The following is a 20,086-nucleotide window of genomic DNA, read 5'->3' as shown; positions in this document are numbered from 1 at the left end:
TACCATTTCACACGGGGGGCAGGATCTGGGAGTCCCCTTTGTTAAAGGGGGCTTCCAGAGTCCGATAAGCCCCCCGCCCGTGGACCCCCACAACCACGGCAAGGGTTGTGGGGATGAGGCCCTTCTCCCCATCAACATGGGGACAAGGTGCTTTGGGGGGCTACCCCAAAGCACCCTCCCAATGTTGAAGGCATGTGGCCTGGTACGGTTCAGGAGCGGGGGTGCGCTCTCTCATCCCCCCTCTTTTCCTGCAGCCTGCAAGGTTGTGTGCTCAGATATGGGTCTGGTATGGAGTTTTGTGGGAACATCACGCCATTTTTTTTTAAAATTTTGGCGCGGAGTTCCCCTTAATATCCATACCAGACCTGAAGGGCCTGGTAATGGAATTTTGGGGGACCCCCATGCATTTTTTAAAAATTTTTAAATGACTTTTATGTGTATTGTCGGGACTGACAATTAATTAATAGCTGGCACTAGCGCTAGCACTTTTAAATACGTTTTTTTTACCTTTAGAAATGTCATTTTGCTTTCGGACTGTTATGAACACGGGAAACATGCGCTACTTTACAGGCATACTATAATCACCCCCCCCCCCGGGGACGAAATTTAAAGGAATATTTCACTTTTATTGTTTCACTTTCAGCATTATTAAAATCACTGCTCTCGAAAAAACTGCCTTTTTTCAAACTTTTTTTTCCATTGATGCATGTCCCCAGGGGCAGGACCCAGGTCTCCAAACACTTTTTATGACAATAACTTGCATGTTAGCCTTTAAAATTAGCACTTTTGATTTTTCACATTTCGAGTCCCATAGACTTTAACAGTGTTCGCGTGTTCAAACACATTTTTTGCCTGTTCGCATGTTCTGGATGCGAACCAAACCGGCCCATCACTAATCTACATACACAAACACACACACATCTGATTCAATCTTCATCTCAAGAACATAATACATTATTAATGCCATTCTATACTTTGATACTGTTCTTGTAATATTTTGCTATTTTTATTATTAAATCAGTTTTTGCGTTTTTACACAAGAACTGAACGGACTTTCTTGGAACTTTCCTCATCAATAAGAATTATTGAAATATCATTATTATTACTGTAAAAAAATAGATTACAGTACACAGTACACAATACAGTGCAGCCGTAGTGCAGTTGCTACTACTTTTCTGGTGGTGTACACAGTACACAATACAGTGTAGTGTGGTGTTGCAAAACAAAACATCTACATCATGTCCGGAAGGCCACCAAGGAGAAGCAGATGCTCACAGGCCACTAAAAGAGTGCAAGCAGGCTCTGTGTTTACAGTCAACAGTGCTAGTCATGGACATGGTGCATCCTCTGCAGGTGGCTGTGGGGCACGCTTGTCCTTTTGTTATTGATTTGTTATTGATTGGCCGTGTTATTGATCCAGAACATGCAGAAGAGTTGGTGCAGTGGATAACAAAGCCGTCCTCATCCTCTTTCACCCAGGCTCAGAGTAGTTTGCCTTCCAATTTAACTGCCAAAGCAGCCTATTCCACTGGCTTCTTGTCCACAGTCACTCCTTCCATAGCCCCACCATCATGCACGGAGGAGTCCCCTGAACTATTCAACCACAGTGTCGGGTACATGTTGCTGGAGGATGCGCAGTGATTTGAAGGCTCCGATGTTGGTTCCTAAGTTAAAGAAGGGAGTAACGTGAGCCTAGAGAGAGGGGGTGCCCAAGAAGGACAAGAAACTGGCAGTCATGTTCCACCAGCTGCAGCATACTGCCAAGTTTGCTCCAGTGATGAGGAGGGAGGGGATGATGAGGTCACTGACTCTACTTGGGTGCCTTATAGAAGAGAGGAGGAGGAGGCACAACTCCAACGAGGCAGGATGTCCTCTAGGGGGCAGCTTAAGGGCAGCCACCCTACTGCATCACACTGCAGAGCTCCGTAGGTGCAGGGTGCTTCTGACTCCCTGCTGATTTTGAAAAGTTCCTTGGTGTGGGCCTTTTTTGACACATTTGCAGCAGATCGCACCATTGCTGTTTGCAACCTATGTCTGAATCGGATCAAGCGTGGCCAGAACAGCAGCCGCTTGGGCACCACATGCTTGACCAGACATATTACGACCTCCCATGCAGTCCATTGGCAACAGCACATGAAAGACCCACATCATAGAAAAAGGCGGACTTCTCCTTGCTTCTCATCTGGGATCTCCAACCCTACTATACCTCCAGTATTCTATATGTTCCGCCACCACACCTCCAAAATGCTAGTGGTGTTTCTGCCACAGCTCTCTCCTCCACCCCCTCCTCTTCTTCTTCCTCTATGGCTTCTTCTTCAGATTTGTGGTCTGAACCAGCGGTGCTCCATAAGCGTTCAAGGGGCTATGCAAGCACAAAAAGATGCCATGCGGTGCTTGATTTGGTCTGCTTAGGGTACAGGAGCCACAATGGGGCAGAGATTCTGTCAGCTCTGCAGGGGCAGGCTCAGAGGTGGTTGATGCCACACCAGCTTCAGCCAAGAATGGTTGTGTGTGACAATGGCACCAACCTTCTCTCCGCCCTCCGACAGGGACACTTGACCCATGTTCCATGTTTGGCACACGTCCTAATATTTCACAGCAGGGCCCGTTCCTGCACCCACAAGAGTAACTGTGAGGGCCTACAGTGTTGTGGCACCACCACCACCAAAGGCCCAACAACAGGGGCATGTAATTAAATTTTTTGATATAGTATTTCACAGCAGGGCCCATGCCTTCGCTCACCAAGAGTAACTGTGAGGGCTTAGAGTGTTCTGGTACCACCAACACCCAATTCTCTGCACAGTATATAGGGCAGGCCGTATAGTATATATACTTCTGTTCAGAGTATATAGTGCCTGGTGGCCCCCCACGCCATTTTTTTTTTAATTTGGGGGCGGGGTCCCCCTCAATATACATAACAGACCCAAAGGGCCTGGTAATGGGCTGCCATTTTTCTCAATGATTTGCATCTATATTGCCGGGACCCAACAGCCGCAAGCAGTTTTAAATGACTTTTTTCCTTTAGAAATGTAATTTTGCTGTGGAATTGTTCTAAATACGGGAAAACTGCGCCACTTTACAGGCATACTATAGACACCCCCCAGGCATGATATTTAAAGGAATATTTCATCTTTATTGTTTCAATTTAAGCATTATTAAAATCACAGCTCCCGAAAAAATTACTGTTTTTAAAACTTTTTTTTGCATTGATACATGTCCCCTGGGGCAGGACCCGGTCAAACCAAACACTTTTTATAGCAATACCTTGCATAATAGCCTTTAAAATGAGCACTTTTGTTTTTTTACATTTGTGTCCCATAGACTTAAACGGTGTTTGTGCTTTCGAACAAACTTTTTGCATGTTCGCATGTTCTGCTGCGAACCGAATCGGGGGGTGTCCGGTTTATCTCTAGAAATAGGGAATTGTCATATTTTGGGTGCTCAGAACCAGCCTATACATTCGAGATAACATATGACCCGGCTCTGATAAGTTACACATCATTCCTCAAAAGTAGTAAGCGGGTTCGCTGGCCTGATCTGATGCTTCCACTTATTAAACAAGTCTGTCAGTTGATGGTATTTCCCCCAGTATTCAAATCTAATCCACCAATGGAAACAATTTACCCTGTGGGGCCACGCCAGCGCAATTACCCTTCCTATTCATTCCCCAACTATCTAAACTCCCTTTCTCTTCCCCCCAGGGAAAACCATGGAAATCCTTCCAATGGTGTTATAGGGGATATTGGGGGGGCAAACTTTCCCATACTGTTCATTCTATCCCATATGGATAGTGTTGTCTTTGTAACTGGTGATGCATATCCTAACAACCCCCTATAAGAAACCGGAATCCAAGGGGCTCCGGCCAAGTTCCTACCTGCTAATGTTTTCTCCAAGGGTGCCCAAATTTTACTAGCAGAGTCATAGTTATAAAAGCCCTTTGTATTTTTTTTTTAAATATCTGTGGGAGTGTTATGGGTACGGTACATTTACCCTGCCAAACCATGTCAGAGTAAGACTTCTCCACTTTTACAAGTCTTTTATTATGGATACCATCAAGGGTCCAAATTTTAGATCATATAGGCACTTTATATCTGAAGAGATATAGATCCCCAAATAGAATATAGAATCAAGGTGCCAAACAAAAGGAAAAGATTGTTGCAAGGTGGTCCTCATCCTCAAAGGCACATGGCTCCAGATCAACACTCATTTCTCAATATTTATTTTAAAATTAGATATAAGGCAAAACCTGTCTATTTCCAACTTCAGTTCCGTCAAAGACTCTTGAGGAGGGGAGAGATACAGTAGATCATCTGCGTAAGCTGAGATCTTATGTTCCGTTGATCCAATACAAATCCCCTTGATCTTCCTATTTCCCCTAATCGTGCGCAGAAAGGGTTCCAGCACCATAGCAAATAACAATGGGGACAGTGGGTATCCCTGCCTAGTCCCATTCCGTATCTCAAAATAATCTGATAGTCTACCATTAACTTTAACCCTTGCTCTAGGATCTGCATACAGTGCCGTCACCCATCCCATCATACGCTCAAAACTCTGACCATAAACTCCCACCCCACCCTATTGAATGCTTTTTCAGCATCCATTGAAATTACTACACTCGGGGTCTGATTCAGTCCATTATGCATTCAAAGCAATACATGCAGGGCCTGAATAGTATTATCTCTAGCCTCTCAGTCATTCATAAACCCTGTTTTATCTGGGCTAATCAATTTAACTATATGTTCTTGTAAACTTAGGGCCAGAATTTTAGCCAGGAGCTTAATGTCAGAGTTGAGGAGGGAGATGCGTCTGTAGCTGGCACAGCACTGTTGGTCTTTCCCTGCCTTCAGGAGAACCGTCACATAAGCCAACAATGCCTCTGGAGACAATGGGTTAGAGACTGAGATAGAGTTAAGGTATCTGCAAATAGGAACCAACAGGATTGAGGAAAACTTTTTATAATACATATTTGTGAAACCATCAGGTCCCAGGCTTTTACCTAATGGCAAAGCCGCAATCACTCCACCCAGCTCTTCAATGGAGATTTCTTTTTCCATTTCCTCCAAGGCCGCAGATGGAATGGCATGTAGCCCTGAGGCCTCAAGATATTCCCAAACTCTATCCAAACGTCCACCCTCCTCCACCTCCACAGGAACTGAGTCTATGTTATATAGAGGCGCATCCACTATCTGCTTATCGCTTGTCTTTATAGTGTTAACATGGCGTGAATCCTGTTGTTTCTTTGTCTAGCCAATAGTCTCCCACCCTTATTCCCCTGTTCATAAAATTGGTGGGCAAAGTATCTATGTTTATTTTGAACTTTTCGATCGAGAAGCTGTTGTAAGTCTGCCTGCAGTTTCTCCAGTCTCTGCGCATCCCCAGGTTTTAAATGGGCCTTATGTTTAATTTCAAGTTTATGTATTTCCTCTAAGAGCATGACCATTTCCTTCAGTCTCTCTTTTTTAATATGCAAACTTATTGAAATTAACTCCCTTCTGATGATAATCTTGTGGTCTCAATGTATAGTGCTAGTGTGCAGGACAAGGATACCACATTCTGTTTATCATCCAAAATAGATTCATTCAATCGAATTCTGTTCTTTCCAGGCCAGGATATGTTGTTAAACTTATTGGAGCATGGTCTGACATGGTGATGACTCAATAGTTGATGAATCTACATAACTCAAATAATATTGATCGTTCAACAACATATCGATGCTTCAATATACATTGTGTACTTTGGAATAATAACTGAAATCCCTGTCCCGCTCATGCAGCAAAATGTTGTTTTATTTCAGGCAGGCCCCTTATAGGTATATTTTGCCTACGGTCTCTATTTTCTTGATTATTAATTTAATCTAACAGAGAATTCAACACTTCCCCATGATGTTTTGTTGTATCTTGGATATCAGCCACTCCCTTTCTAATACCATCCTGGCCCATCTCCATTTCTTCTACTCTGTGTTCCTCCCTTAAAACCTCCACAGCCTGTTTGCAGGGTGATTCAACAGTAGTTATAAGTAGGGATGAGCCGAACATCCCCGATTTGGTTCACAGCAGAACATGCGAACAGGCAAAAAATTTGGCAGAACACACGAACACCGTTAAAGTCTATGGGACACGAACATGAATAATCAAAAGTGCTAATTTTAAAGGCTTATATGCAAGTTATTGTCATAAAAAGTGTTTGGGGGCCTGGGTCCTGCCCTAGGGGACATGTATCAATGCACAATTTTTTTTTTAAACGGACGTTTTTTCGGGAGCAGTGATTTTTTTTAATGATTAGAGTCCATTACCAGGCCCTTTGGGTCTGGTATGAATATTAAGGGGAACCCCGAACCAAAATGTAAAAAAAAAAAAAAAATTGTGTGGGGTCCCCCTAAAATCCATACCAGGCCCTTCAGGTCTGATATGGATTTTAAGGGGAACCCGGTGCCAAATGAAAAAAAAATGGCGTAGGGGTCCCCCCAAAATCCAAACCAGACCTGAGTGTTTGGTATGGATTTTAAGGGGAACCCTGAGCCAAAATTTAAAAAAATGGTGTAGGGGTCCTCTTCAAAATCCATACCAGACCCTTACCTGAGCACGCAACCTGGGAGGCGGCAGGAAAAGAGGGGGGTTGAGAGAGTGCCCCCCCCTCCTGAACTGTACCAGGCCTTATTAAAAAATAAAAAAATAAAAATGTCCAGTGATGTCGATTCATCTTCTATCACGCCCCCCGATGGACCGAAAAAGAAAAAAAAGCCGCAATCAATCCGCCTCCATGGGAGGTTCCCGCCGACTGCCGCGTCTTCTCTGTGACAGTTCTTATATAACTGAGGGTGTGACGTAAACAGGGGACCCGCCCCCTCTAACGCCACGGGGAAGCCCTGTGGCATCAGGGGGGGCGGGGTTTATTTTTTAATAAAGGATTTGTCCCAAGCTGTCTCTTGTCTTTTTTTACCACATTTGACACTTTTTTGTGAAATGGTAGGGGTACATCCCATTACCAATTCACAAAGGGGAGAGGCCAGGATCTGGGGGTCCCCTTGTTAAAGGGGGCTTCCAGATTGCGATAAGCCCCCAGCCTGCATACCCCCACAACCACCGGGTTGTGGGGATGAGGCTCTAGTCCCCATCAACATGGGGACAAGGTGCTTTGGGGTCAGACCCCAAAGCACCCTCCCCATGTTGAGGGCATGTGGCCTGGTATGGTTCAGGAGGGGGGTGCTCTCTCGTCCCCCCTCTTTTCCTGTGGCCTGCCAGGTTGCGTGCTCAGATAAGAGTCTGGTATGGATTTTGGGGGGACCCCTACGCCATTTTTTAAAAAATTTGGTGCAGGGTTCCCCTAAAAAACCATACCAAACCTAAAGGGTCTGGTATAGATTTTGATGGGGACCCCCTACACCATTTTTTTTTAAATTTGGCGCAGGGTTCCTCTTAATTTCCATATCAAACCTGAAGGACCTGGTATGGATTTTAGGGGGACCCCCACGCAATTTGTTTTTTAATCTTTGGTTTGGGGTTCCCCTTAATATTCATACCAGACCCAAAGGGCCTGGTAATGGACTGGGGCGGGAACCCATGCTCTTTTTTTCAATGAGTTTTATCTATATTGCCGAGACCCGACAAATCATTACAGCCGCGATCAGTTTTCAATGACAATTTTTGCTTTAGAAACGTCATTTTGCTGTGGTACTGTTCTAAACACGGGAAAAATTTGCCACTTTGCAGGCATACTATAGACACCCCCCAGGCACGATATTTAAAGGAATATTTCATTTTATTGTTTCACATTAAAAAAATCACTGCTCCCAAAAAAAAGGCCGTTTAAAAAAATAAAATTTGCATTGATACATGACCCCTGGGGCAGGACCCAGGTCCCCAAACACTTTTTATGATAATATCTTGCATGTAAGCCTTTAAAATTAGCACTTTTGATTTTTCATGTTAGTGTCCCATAGACTTTAACGGTGTCCGGCGGCTTTCGAATCTGCCACAAACACCGCATATTGCTCGCTGTTCGGCCAACAGACGAACACCCAAAGTTCGAGTCGAACTCATGTTCGACTCAAACATCGAGCTCATCCCTAGATATAAGTAATTTAATGTCTTTCTTTGTAGGAAGTGCTCTCAAATGTTCTCTTAAGTCCCAATCCACTATTAACTCTGAATGAGATGCACTATGTTCATTATTAGGATCACCATACAAAGGGTTAACATACTGCAGCTGCCCTGTAGAGGCTGTCTCTGGATTCCTCACAAGTCCTTTGCTGATTCACTGCTGGGTTTTGTAGTACCACGACTTTCACCCTCCAGGGATTTAACTGTCCTTCCTGGGATTCCTTCCACCTCCCGAAGACTCGGATCCCCTCCAATACACTCCCCCTCCGGACCCTCCATTCCACCGGCATAAACTGAGGTGTCTCTCCCTTCTCCTGGGAGATCCCTTTCCAGGGTTGTACAGCTCTGCTTTGGGCTCAAAGGTATTTGGCCATTGCCATGTGCTGCAACACCCCTACTAAAGCCTGTCATTTCTCAGCCCTGTACGGGGGGATCATATATGTACCTCCTTGCTCCCCCCTAAGATCAGGGGAGCTGAACGTCCTTCCCTTCTGGACCGGGGTTCTTTTAATTGCCCTCCCAGGATCCACACTCTGCGCCAAGAGGTAAGCTCTAAGACCGTTAGCCTGGCTCTTTCCATCACCATTGGGCAGGAGTATAGCTTTACGGCGGTGTGTGGACATGCTTTAGCCGGTCTGGAGCCTGCTGAACACCACAGCCTATCTTCCTGGAGCCTGGGATCACTGAGCAGCATGCTCAGTCAGCGTGTCTGTTCATGCCATGCCCCCCCTCCTTTGTGGTTAATCAGTCTACATGGTCCTGTTAAACAGGGGCAGAAAAATTGGGCCTTTGGTTTTGGTGGGGCCAGAACACTGTAAATAGAGCGAGGGTTGGTGCTGCGCTGTTCACAGATAATTAAAATAGAGAGATAGAGAATTGTGCTGCTAAAGGTAGCAGTACACATAAAACAAATGCAATTTCATACAAATAATAAATGGCAAATGTGACTGGTATCAAAGTGCACATTGCATAATAAATTACTACTGAGACTGATATAAAAGTGCAAGGTGCATAAAAAATGCTAAAAGTGCAATATTACTTCTGTATCTTAGATATGTGCAAGAAAAAACAACATCTACTGTGCAAAGCCACAAAGTCAACTGTGCAAAAATATGCGAATAATTTCTTGTGCAAAGTGCAAATATCTTGTGCTAAATCCAACAAAATGTGCAAAATAGAAAATAAAAATCAAGTCTGTGCAAAAATGCAATAATACTGTTATTTTTGCAATGCAATAAAGTCCAATTGAACTATGCAAATTGCAATAGATTTCTTTCTTCTTTGTGCAATAAATATTCAAATGTGCCAAACACAAGGTGCTGAGGAACGTATGTCTCCTCTTCGTGCAAAAATACACAATAGTGAGAGTGGCCTCTTACCTTGCGGTAATGAGGTAACCGCATATATGTATAGATCAGTAATCGCTGCTTCTCACTTATGTTCCTGGATAGGTCGGGCTTTGTAAACTGTCTTTGTCTCTTGGTGGTAGCACGGAGAGGTAATAAGAGAAGAAAGAGGGGGGTTCCAGCCAGATAGTATAGTATGTTTAAACAACATAGTTTTATTAATAAACAAACTCAGGGTACTCACATAACAAATGGATTAAAAGGACCTTGCTCCACGAGCGCGTTTGCCAGCGTCAGCCTGAGTGCCTTTCCTTCCCTACGCGTGGCATCACTGTCATGTGACTTCATCAAGCGGATGATGGAAAGGCACAAAACATGTCTTTAAATAGTCTATTCCATTGATTATAATGGGTGGCCATTTTCCTGTAGCCCAATGCCTAAATAACATAGCAGCCATTTTCCAAGGGATCGTCTGTACTATAGGAGCGCGGCCATTTTGTTGGTTATCTAATACTATAATGCGCGGCCGTTTAAAAAGTGGTAATCAATTGTCAACACAGCAATAATGTGCGGCTTATATAAAAGAAGAGCAGTACATCCAAACATAAGTTTACACGGGAAATTAATAAAAATTGATTAAAAATTAACAAGCAGCTGTAGCTAAATGTTGGTAAAAGATCTAGAATGAGTATTGGACTGCAAACCTAATGTTTATAGAACAGGATAAGGGTAAGATAGACATCACTGCTGACGTATGCACTGCTGAGCAATAAGAATATAAAATAACACAATGATATCAGTATGGATAAAATAATGTAGTACCTAAAAAGAATATAAAATCACAGACATTAAAATTAATGATACCAGGTAAAAGTACATATTAATGTATATATATATAAAATACATGTAAAAACGACATATATAAAATATATATATATAAAAAGGGGGGTGTATCTAGGCGGGCATATAGGATCGTATTGAATAGCACACTGAGAAATGCAATAAAAGAGAGGCTAAAGATAAAAATATTGAAAAAATATTAAAAATAAAATTCCTAAAAATCGCTAAGGAAGCAGTTGAGGTCAAATTCAATGTTCACGCCATGGGGCGAAAAAGTATCTAGTGTAAAAATCCATTTGGACTCTAACTGACTGAGGGTCCTAACCTTATGGCCTCCCCATCAATGTTTGATGTATGTTTCTATTCCCCGGAATTTTAATTCACTCGGGTCTTTATTATGGCATAGAAGAAAGTGTTTTGATACGCTATGTTTATCATACCCATTCATGATATTTTGAATGTGCTCCTTGATGCGCACCTTTAAGGGTCTTTTGGTGCGCCCAATGTATTGTAAGCCACATTTACACTCTAGGGCATAGACAGCTCCTTCCGTGTTGCAGCAAATAAAGTCTTTGACCTCATAGGTGTTTCCTGTACTTGTGAATGTGAAATAAATTTTCTTTTCATTTGGGTGTTTGGTTCTTGTATATGCAAAATATCATTTGCAGGGGAAAAAAGCCCTTTCCCGTGTAGTAAGTGAAACCTCTTGTTGGTGGATCCAGTACATTTTTCACTACTTTGTCTCGGATAGTTGGTGCTCTTTTGTATTTGAATCTAGGGTAGTTTAGTAGTACTCCATGTAATTGTTTATCTGCCAGAAGGATGTGCCAGTGTCGCTTGATAATTCTTTCTATCTTCTTGTGTTGTACATTATAATCAAGAATGATAGATGCTACTTCCATTGTTGACTTCTGTTTGTTTTTTTCTTGGATTAATTCATGTCGATTTATTTCTATCACTTCAGTTATCTTCTCTTTAATGAATATACTATTATATCCTTTCTTACTGAATCTTTCTTCCATCTTTTCTGCCTGCTCTAGGAAAGTGTCTAGATTGGTACAAACCTGTCTCAGTCGCATTAGTTGTTCTTTGGGGACATTGAAAAGCCAATTCTTGTGGTGGCAGCTCTCAAAAGGGAGATAGCTATTCCTATCCATGTTTTTAAAGTGCATTTGTGGAGTCTTCTTGTAAAATTTCCAGGTCGAGAAATGTTATATTCTTCTCACTAATGTCCCAGGTCAATTTAATATTTCTGTCATGGATGTTTAAGTTTTCAAGGAATAGGGTCAGCTGGTTCTGGTCTCCTTTCCACAATATGAAGACATCATCAATATATATTTTTAATATTTTTATAATATTTTTATCTTTAGCCTCTCTTTTATTGCATTTCTCAGTGTGCTATTCCATCCGATCCTATATGCCCGCCTAGATACACCCCCCCTTTTTTTATGTATATATATATTTTTTATATGTAGTTTTTACATGTATTTTATATATATATACATTAATATATACTTTTACCTGCTTTTGTTAATTTTAATGTCTGTGATTTTAGATTCTTTTTAGGTACTACATTATTTTATCCATACTGATGTCATTGTGTTATTTTATATTGTTATTGCTCAGCAGTGCATACGTCAGCAGTGATGTCTATCTTGTGTTGACAATTGATTACCACCTTTTAAATGGCCTCGTATTATAGTATTAGATAACCAACAAAATGGCCGCGCTCCTATAGTACAGACGATCCCTTGGAAAATGGCTGCTATGTTATTTAGGCATTGGGCTACAGGAAAATGGCCGCATGGTGGGGGAACAAGCTCCAACACTGAACCCTGTTCTGCATCCTTCCCAGCTGCCAGCAGAGTTACCCAATGCGCTGTGAAGGAAAGGCAATGTCCCTGCCCATGCCTGCTGGACCATGAGTCAGCAGTAAAATGAGCCTTACTGCCAACCGCCCTGTCTAATGAGGCCAAAACATTGCCTACCATGTGGCAGTAGAGAGCCGGAATGGCCTTACGTGAAAAGAAATGGCATTTTGGAACCTGCCACTGTGGTACAGCACATTCCACAAATTCGCGAAAGGGGGCCAAGCTAGCATTTAGAAGCTGAGCATGTGGATGGCTGGGACCGAATTTCTTTTTACGGTTCAGCATCTGGGGTAGGGAAAATTGCAAGTACTTGTGACAGCTATTGCTATACTGTCATTCCTCTCAGTGCAGGTTTTTGAGAGGACTGGAGATATAGTAGGGTTTAAGAACCCAGATGAGGGGCAAGGAGATGTCTGCCTTTTTCTATGATGTTGGTCTTTTAGGTGCTGCTCCCAATGGGATGCATGGCAGGTCGTCATATGCCTGCTCAAGCATGTGTTGCCTAAGTGGCTGCTGTTCTGGCCACGCTTGATCTGCTTCAGACATAGGTTGCAAACAGCAACAGTGTGATCTGCTGCACACATGTCGAAAAAGGCCCATACCAAGGGACTTTTAAAAGTCAGTGAGGAGTCAGCAGTGCCCTGCACCTGTGGAGCTCTGGGGTGTGATGCAATAGGGTGGCAGCCCTTAAGCTGATCCCTGGAGGACATCCTGCCTTGTTGGATTTGTGCCTCCTTCTCCTCCTCCTCACTTTCCTCCTCTATTCTCTCAGGCACCCAAGTACAGTCAGTGACCTCATCATCCCCTCCCTCCTCGTCACTGGAGAAAACTTGGGAGTATGCTGCAGCTTGGGAAAATGACTGCTAGTTTCTTGTCCTTCTGTAAAACCCCCTCTCTTTAGGCTCATGTTACACCTTTCCTCAACCTGGAAACCAACAGCGGAGCCTTCAAATTGTTGCGCATCCTCCAGCAGCATGTAACCGACACTGTGGTCGAATAATTCCGGGGACTCCTCCGTGCATGATAGTTGGGTTATGGAAGGAGTAACTGTGGACAAGGAGTTGGTGGAATAGGTCACTTTGGCAGCTGCATTGGAAGGCAATTTACTACGAGCCTGGGTGACAGAGGATGAGGAGGATGAGGACGGCTTTGTTATCCACTCCACCAACTCTTCTGCATGTGTGGCTCAATAAAATAGCCAGCGGCAGAAAAAAAGGACAAGCATGCCCCATGGCCACCTGCAGAGGATGCACCACATCCGCAACCACCACTGTTGACTGTAGACACAGAGGCTGCTTGCCCACTTTTAGTGGCCTGTGAGTGTCTGCCTCTCCATGGCCTTCTGGACATGATGGGGATTTTTTTCTTTTCACAGCAGACTACACTGTATTATATACTGTGTACACCGCCTGAAGTGTATTAGAAACTGTACACCGGCTGCACTGTATTATATACTGTGTACACAACCTGAAGTGTATTAGAAACTTTACACACTGTATTATATACTGTGTACACCGCCTGAAGTGTATTAGAAACTGTACACCACCAAATGCACTGTATATATAGGCTACACTGCAGAGTATATATATATATATATATATATATATATATATATATATATATATATATATACACAATATAAGGCTGCTTACAGAGGGGCCACGTGTAGTGTTGTTGGCGTGGACAGAGAGGTAGCTTGAGCTAGATTAGGCAGTAAGGTTAGTTAGTTGCAGTGTGCATATATAAAGTATATTATATATATATAAAGTCAGTCTAGTGTATATATATATATATATCGCTTCCTCTCTAATGTTCGATGTTTGCGTGTTCGCACAAATTTTTTGCATGTTCGCAAGTTCTGGTGCAAACCCTAAAGGTGAATATGTGTGCAGATTCTGCTCCAGAAATGGCAGGTACGGATCCTGCCCCCCCCGCTGGCATCGCACAAGCAACACTGCTGGGACTCACATTAACAGTCACTGTGGATGCAGCAGTTTACAGAGGACTGGAGCAGCTTCATATAGAACTGCAAGCTCAGGCACAACGAATCACTCATGTAGAAGAGAGGATATCATCCCTTAAGGATGATTTCACAGCTTCATCTGCCGCGGTCGGCACTCATCACTGCTACAAACAGAGGCATCTGGGATAAACTCGACAATTTGGAAAATTGTTCGAGAAGGAACAATTTGCGCATAATTGGATTACCAGAATCGGTGTCTGCTTCCCAGCTCACGACTATCTGTGCCAAAACCATCCCAGAGCAACTGGGCCTCTGCATATCCTGCACTTTTGAACGGGCGCACCGCATGGGTCAATACTCAGAAACCCGCGCCAAACCTTGTCATGTTATAGTTAAATACTTAAACTATGCCGACAAGAATGCCATAATGCAAAAATGTTGCCACTCGTGCTCCTTAACTGGATGATGCAAAATTGCTGCTCTTTGCGGATTAATACATGGAGGTGATGAAACAACGTAAAGCATTTTCACCGATCTGCTCAACTTTACATAACAACCAAATCCGGTTCTCCTTAGCTTACCCAGCTATCCTCTGCATTCAAACGTCTGAAGGTGAACACCTCACTTTCAACACACCTGATGAGGCGGAAAATTACTTAACCACCTGGAGCACCGAGATGGAACACAGTAACACTGCAGAGGGCCCACCATCAACATCACCGTCTTCTTCAATTGGACCGTCTAAACATCAACGCAGCCCGACCAAACCTCCATATAAACGCAGCCGCTTCACCAACCAGGAGGACCGCTCTGGGAATCGCTGAAAGACTTCAGAAACCCACTTTCACCACTTGTGCTTGCACTGACGGGTAATATTACCCCCCCATCTCTCTTTTTTCTTTAGGTACTTTTATTGTTCTTTCAACTTATCATGATTGAACTTTTTGACGCAGTACCTATGTTAGCCTGTTGCTTAACGTTTGTTTGCTCTACAGCCTGCTACCCCAGTCGCCAGTAAGGCCGCATGTTGTTTGTTTAGAAGCTCACTCTAGGGACCCATGCAATATTCGCAGTCACTGCACTTACGTAGATTAGCTGAGCCTTCACTCATCTGAGCCTTCCCCAGTGTCTAAATGTGAGTTGCTATTTTCCTGACCTTCTCCCCTCTGACTACCCTTCCTTGTTAACCTTTACCCATCTCCCTCCCTCCCCCTCTCCCATCCTTTCCCTTTTTTCCTCCCTCCCTCCACTCCCCATAGCTTACATCCTGCCCCTACGTGAGGAGCTAGCGACTAGTGGGGGATATGATAGGTAGTTGAACCTCATGTGGAAAAAAGTGAAGTCCACTATGTTATCTTACTTTTCTTTAATCGAAAATCCGCTTTGTTAATGTTTGTCCTCTATTGCTATTTAGAAGATTTGAAATTCATGTTTACCTATCTAGTATTTATGTTCTCATTAGATCTGGGCTCATCTATGTCTTCTAGTTGCCCGCAGATCAATTATGTCTCACTGGATTTCAGCAACACCACCTAATTTAACGGCGGTTAAGAAAGCCATGTTCTCACACTTCTACTTGGAGAGATTAAACACCATCACACTGAACTTTCGTTCTACCTCACGCTTTTTCAAGAGATGGAGAAGGTATATGGAAGCCACATTCACTCAACAAACGATGCAGGATATAATGCACCCATTCCGTTTTACAGATTGGTACCTAAGGAGAGATCTTACCTTGGCAACCTCAAAATATCTTACACTTCTGACCCCTCTACCTTTAAGCCACCGTAAGATGTGTGCAAGCCCATACCGCTCCTTGACATCCACTATTTTCTTCTATTCGTTCCCAGTATTATCATTTAGTTTTGCTGTTTTAACTAGACCAACTTATCTGATCTCTAGCTAGTTATGTCTAAACATTGCTTCTACTCCTGAAGGTACAAAGTTATAAAATTTCAGCCTCTCAGACACTGTTTTGCTTACTAACGATGATAAGATGTAAATGTGAATTACTGATCCCCCTCCCCCCTTACCTGTATTTAAGTATAAAACGATCTTACTGCTTGGAGAATTTATGTGTACCTGCTTTATAACTATTCTGTACTCTGTTTTGTATTATATTCTGTAAAACTCAATAAATATTTTTCAAAAAAAGACACCAATATAGCACTGCTTCACTGACCAATCCTGGGTCTCTTCTCATACCAACAGAAGCTGGCCACCTATTTATTTATAGCTGCTAAACGCATAATAGCCATGGCCTGGAAAAAGCCGACTGTTTCATTTGCGGAGGTGAGGAGCATCCTGGCGACCCTCATGATCAATGAGAAGATGAGTAGTATCCTCCACGACTCTCACTTAAGCTCTCCCTACTCTGCATCCGACCAGCCTAGGCCTGATTAATTGACCCTGCCCATTCCCCAGGCCTGGGGTATCTTTCTTACTTTACCTCCCTTTCTCTTCCTCTTCCATCGTCTTTCTTCTTATCTCTCTCTTTCCCCCCTATCCCTTGGACTCCCCACCCAAAATGTTTTTTTTTCCTTCTTTCCCTTAGCCTCTTTAAATACCCTGTCTAAGACTTGTTTCCATAATTTTTTGGGGGGTTTATTCCACACCTCAGCCCCTGAGCGCTCAGGCACCTTATGTTGATCTCCTGTCTTGTTCTGGGGCCCCTGTTGATCAATATTATTGACTTTAAAACCTATTCCACACGTGTACTTGATCACGCTGTTTTGCTAAGCCTACTTTTGGCATCCCCTGCGTGTACCTGAAAATCAATAAAAAATGATTGCATTTAAAATAAGACATATAGTATAAACAGAAATATTTTATTTAAAAAAAGGTGTTGATAAAGGGGGATGGAGAAACAAGGGAAAGCAAGATATAAACAAATTAAACTTATAGATTTAACTTGTTTAAGGTTTTTTTTCTGTCCTCCAGTTGCATAAATATGTGAAAAAAATAAAAAATCGATTTACGACGGCAGACAGAATGACCTTCTTTGATGAAAATGGTGAATTTCCATTCCACTACAAAATAGTAAATTGGGTGAAGTCTTTCAGAAAATTTAGAACAGATGATAAGGATGTTGGTTCGTACACACCATGGGGTAAAGAAGAAGACCAACTTCATATTAACTCCAAAAATATAATATGGAACTATGACAATAATACGGTGAGGAGAAGCACATAAGGCACTCACTTTTCATGACATTGGTCACTCATTTTACAGTTTTCACAACAGATGTGTAAAAATTATAGTCAAGCAATACCATTTCTGAACATCAACCATGAACTTTACTCATACTCATGGACTCAGGTTAAAATTATTTCAAGTGTATGTAACCCATACTCTCTTATTCCTACTGTTTGCTCTGGTAAATATACCATTGACCATTAAAATATTTTTTATTTAACTTCAAAGTGCATGTAAACCTAAAATCATTTTTTCAGTATGTTAGGCATCATGTCTCACTGAGCTATGATGTAATCGGTATTGCTGAAACTTGGCTTCAATCCTCACATGACTGGGCTATTAATATTCCTGGCTATGCACTCTTTCGGAGAGACAGGGTAAAAAGGAAAGGTGGCAGGTCTGTCTCTATGTGAGAAGTGATCTCAAAGCAAGTGTGAAAGAGGATCTGGTTGATGGAGAGTGTGATGAATCTGAAGCATTATGGGTGGAACTGCATATAGATGGGCGTAGTTCAAAGTTAATCATTGGAGTTTGTTATAGACCACCCAATGTTAACGAGGAGGTAGAGACTCCGCTCCTTGCACAGATGGAAAGGGCTGAAAGGGCTGGGACAGTGATAATAATGGGGGATTTTAACTACCCAGAAATTGACTGGAGTAATGGCACTGCTGGGACAGTTAAAGGGAAAACATTTATAAACCTATTACAGGACAATTTTATGGTCCAGTTTATTGAGGCCCCAACTAGGAATGAAGCTCTGTTGGACCTGGTAATCTCAAACCATGCAGAGCTTATTACTAATGTCCAGATAAAGGAACACCTGGGTAGCAGTGATCATAACATGATTTCATTTGATGTTAGCTGTAAACGAGAAATACATACGGGAAAGATAAAAACACTTAACTTTAAGAGAGCTAATTTTCCAAGGATGAGGGCTGCTCTCCAGGATTTAGACTGGGAGGGAATAATTGCATTGATAAACACAGAACAGAAATGGGAATTCTTCAAAAAGACTGTTTGGGACCTCACAGCAAACTATATTCCCATGGGCAATAAGTTTAAAAGGCTAAAAATAAAACCTATGTGGCTCACGGCCAAAGTTAAAGAAGCTATAAACAATAAGAAAAAAGCTTTTAAAAAATATAAAAATGAAGGAACACTAGTGTTGTTTAAATGTTACAAAGAATTTAACAGAATATGTAAAAAGGAAATCAAGGATGCAAAAATTCAAAATGAACGACAGATTGCAAAAGATAGTAGGACAAACCCCAAAAAATTCTTCAAATATATTAATAGTAAAAAGGTCAGGTCTGAGCATGTAGGCCCTTTACAAAATAATCTAGAGTGGGTGACTGGGGACAAAGAGAAGGCAAATTTATTAAATACTTTCTTCAGCTCTGTATATACAAAAGAGCATGGGGGAGCTCATGTCCATAATGGGGGTGGTAGTGACAAAGCCCAGAATGATCCACAATGGCTCAAAAGTGATATGGTCCAGAAATATTTAGACAGAATAAAGGTGGATAAAGCACCTGGACCTGATGGCATCCACCCACAGATCCTAAAAGAATTGAGCTCTGTAATTTCAAAGCCATTGTATCTAATTTTTAGGGAATAGTTAAAAATTAAATACAATGCATGAACTGCATGACCACGCCCCCTTATGACCTCACAGTCCCAGCATGGCACGGCAGAAGATCCGGACACCGGGAGAAGACACCGGAGAGACCCTTGAAGTCGGAAGAGGACCCCCGAAGTCGGAAGAAGTCGGAAGAGGACCCCGAAGTGAATGGGTAGGGGTATGATGTACCCCATGCTCATTCACATAGGGTGGGGGGCCGGGATCTGGGGGCCCCCTTATTAAAGGGGGCTCCCGGATTCCAATAAGCCCCCCTGCCCGCAGACCCCGACAACCAACAGCCAGGGTTGTCGGGAAGAGGCCCTTGTCCTCATCAACATGGGGACAAGGTGCTTTGGGGGAGGGGGGCCCGCAGGGCCTGGTATGGCTCAGGAGGGGGAGCGCTCGCTCGTCCGCACCCCCTTTCCTGACTGGCCAGGCTGCGTGCTCGGATAAGGGTCTGGTATGGATTTTGGGGGGACCCCCACGCTGTTTTTTTGGCATAGGGGTTCCCTTTAAAATCCATACCAGGCCGAAGGGCTTGGTATTCCCCCAGAGGGGAATTCCCTCTTGTGCCCGCTGCAGTAGGAAAATGTGTCCAATGGAGCGTACACACGGTCGGATGTTTCTCCAAAACAGCTAATTTGCATGTTTGTAGTCAAAAAGTCTGATCGTGTGTACGGGCCTTCAGAGATTGCTCTCTATAAGATTTGAATATATAACTGAATGTGACCTTATCCTGGTATTCACATACTATATAGGGTCAGGTTACATTCAAGTTATATTTTTCATTATTACTGGTTCTTATTGCTTTAAAACCTAAAAACATAATAGGGAATTCTTTATTCAGTTGTTCAATTTTGTCTATAATAACAGACAAATTACTTTCAGCTGCAAACGTGCAGAAACTGCTCCAGAAGTAATAGGAGCTTTTTCTTTTTTTTTTTTTTTCTCAAAATAAGTATATTATTACCTAATTACTTCCTCTACTTTTGATTTCTTTTGATCCAATCTGTGTCAACATAATCTCAAATTTATGAATTACCATATTTATGCAAATACATATGATTGAAATATGTAATAGTTTACTCTAATACGTTAAACTCCCAAATATTCTAAAAATAATCACTATCCATATCAAAGTTCTAAACTGT

General features: G+C 42.5%; 1 protein-coding gene across 1 annotated transcript in view; it reads left to right on the top strand.

Moving 5' to 3' along the window:
• Positions 1-20,086, top strand: part of LOC141128428 (vomeronasal type-2 receptor 26-like) — a 181,648-nt gene that overhangs the window by 126,540 nt on the left and 35,022 nt on the right. The window contains exon 4 of the mRNA XM_073616104.1: positions 17,060-17,293. Within this exon, the coding sequence (XP_073472205.1) occupies positions 17,060-17,293 (234 nt within the window). The remainder of the gene's footprint in view (positions 1-17,059; positions 17,294-20,086) is intronic.

Source organism: Aquarana catesbeiana, linkage group LG01 (assembly GCF_042186555.1).
Source record: "Aquarana catesbeiana isolate 2022-GZ linkage group LG01, ASM4218655v1, whole genome shotgun sequence".
Classification (NCBI taxonomy): Eukaryota; Metazoa; Chordata; class Amphibia; order Anura; family Ranidae; genus Aquarana; species Aquarana catesbeiana.
The sequence above is the reverse complement of the archived record's forward strand: the minus strand, read 5'-3'. Positions and strand labels throughout refer to the sequence as shown.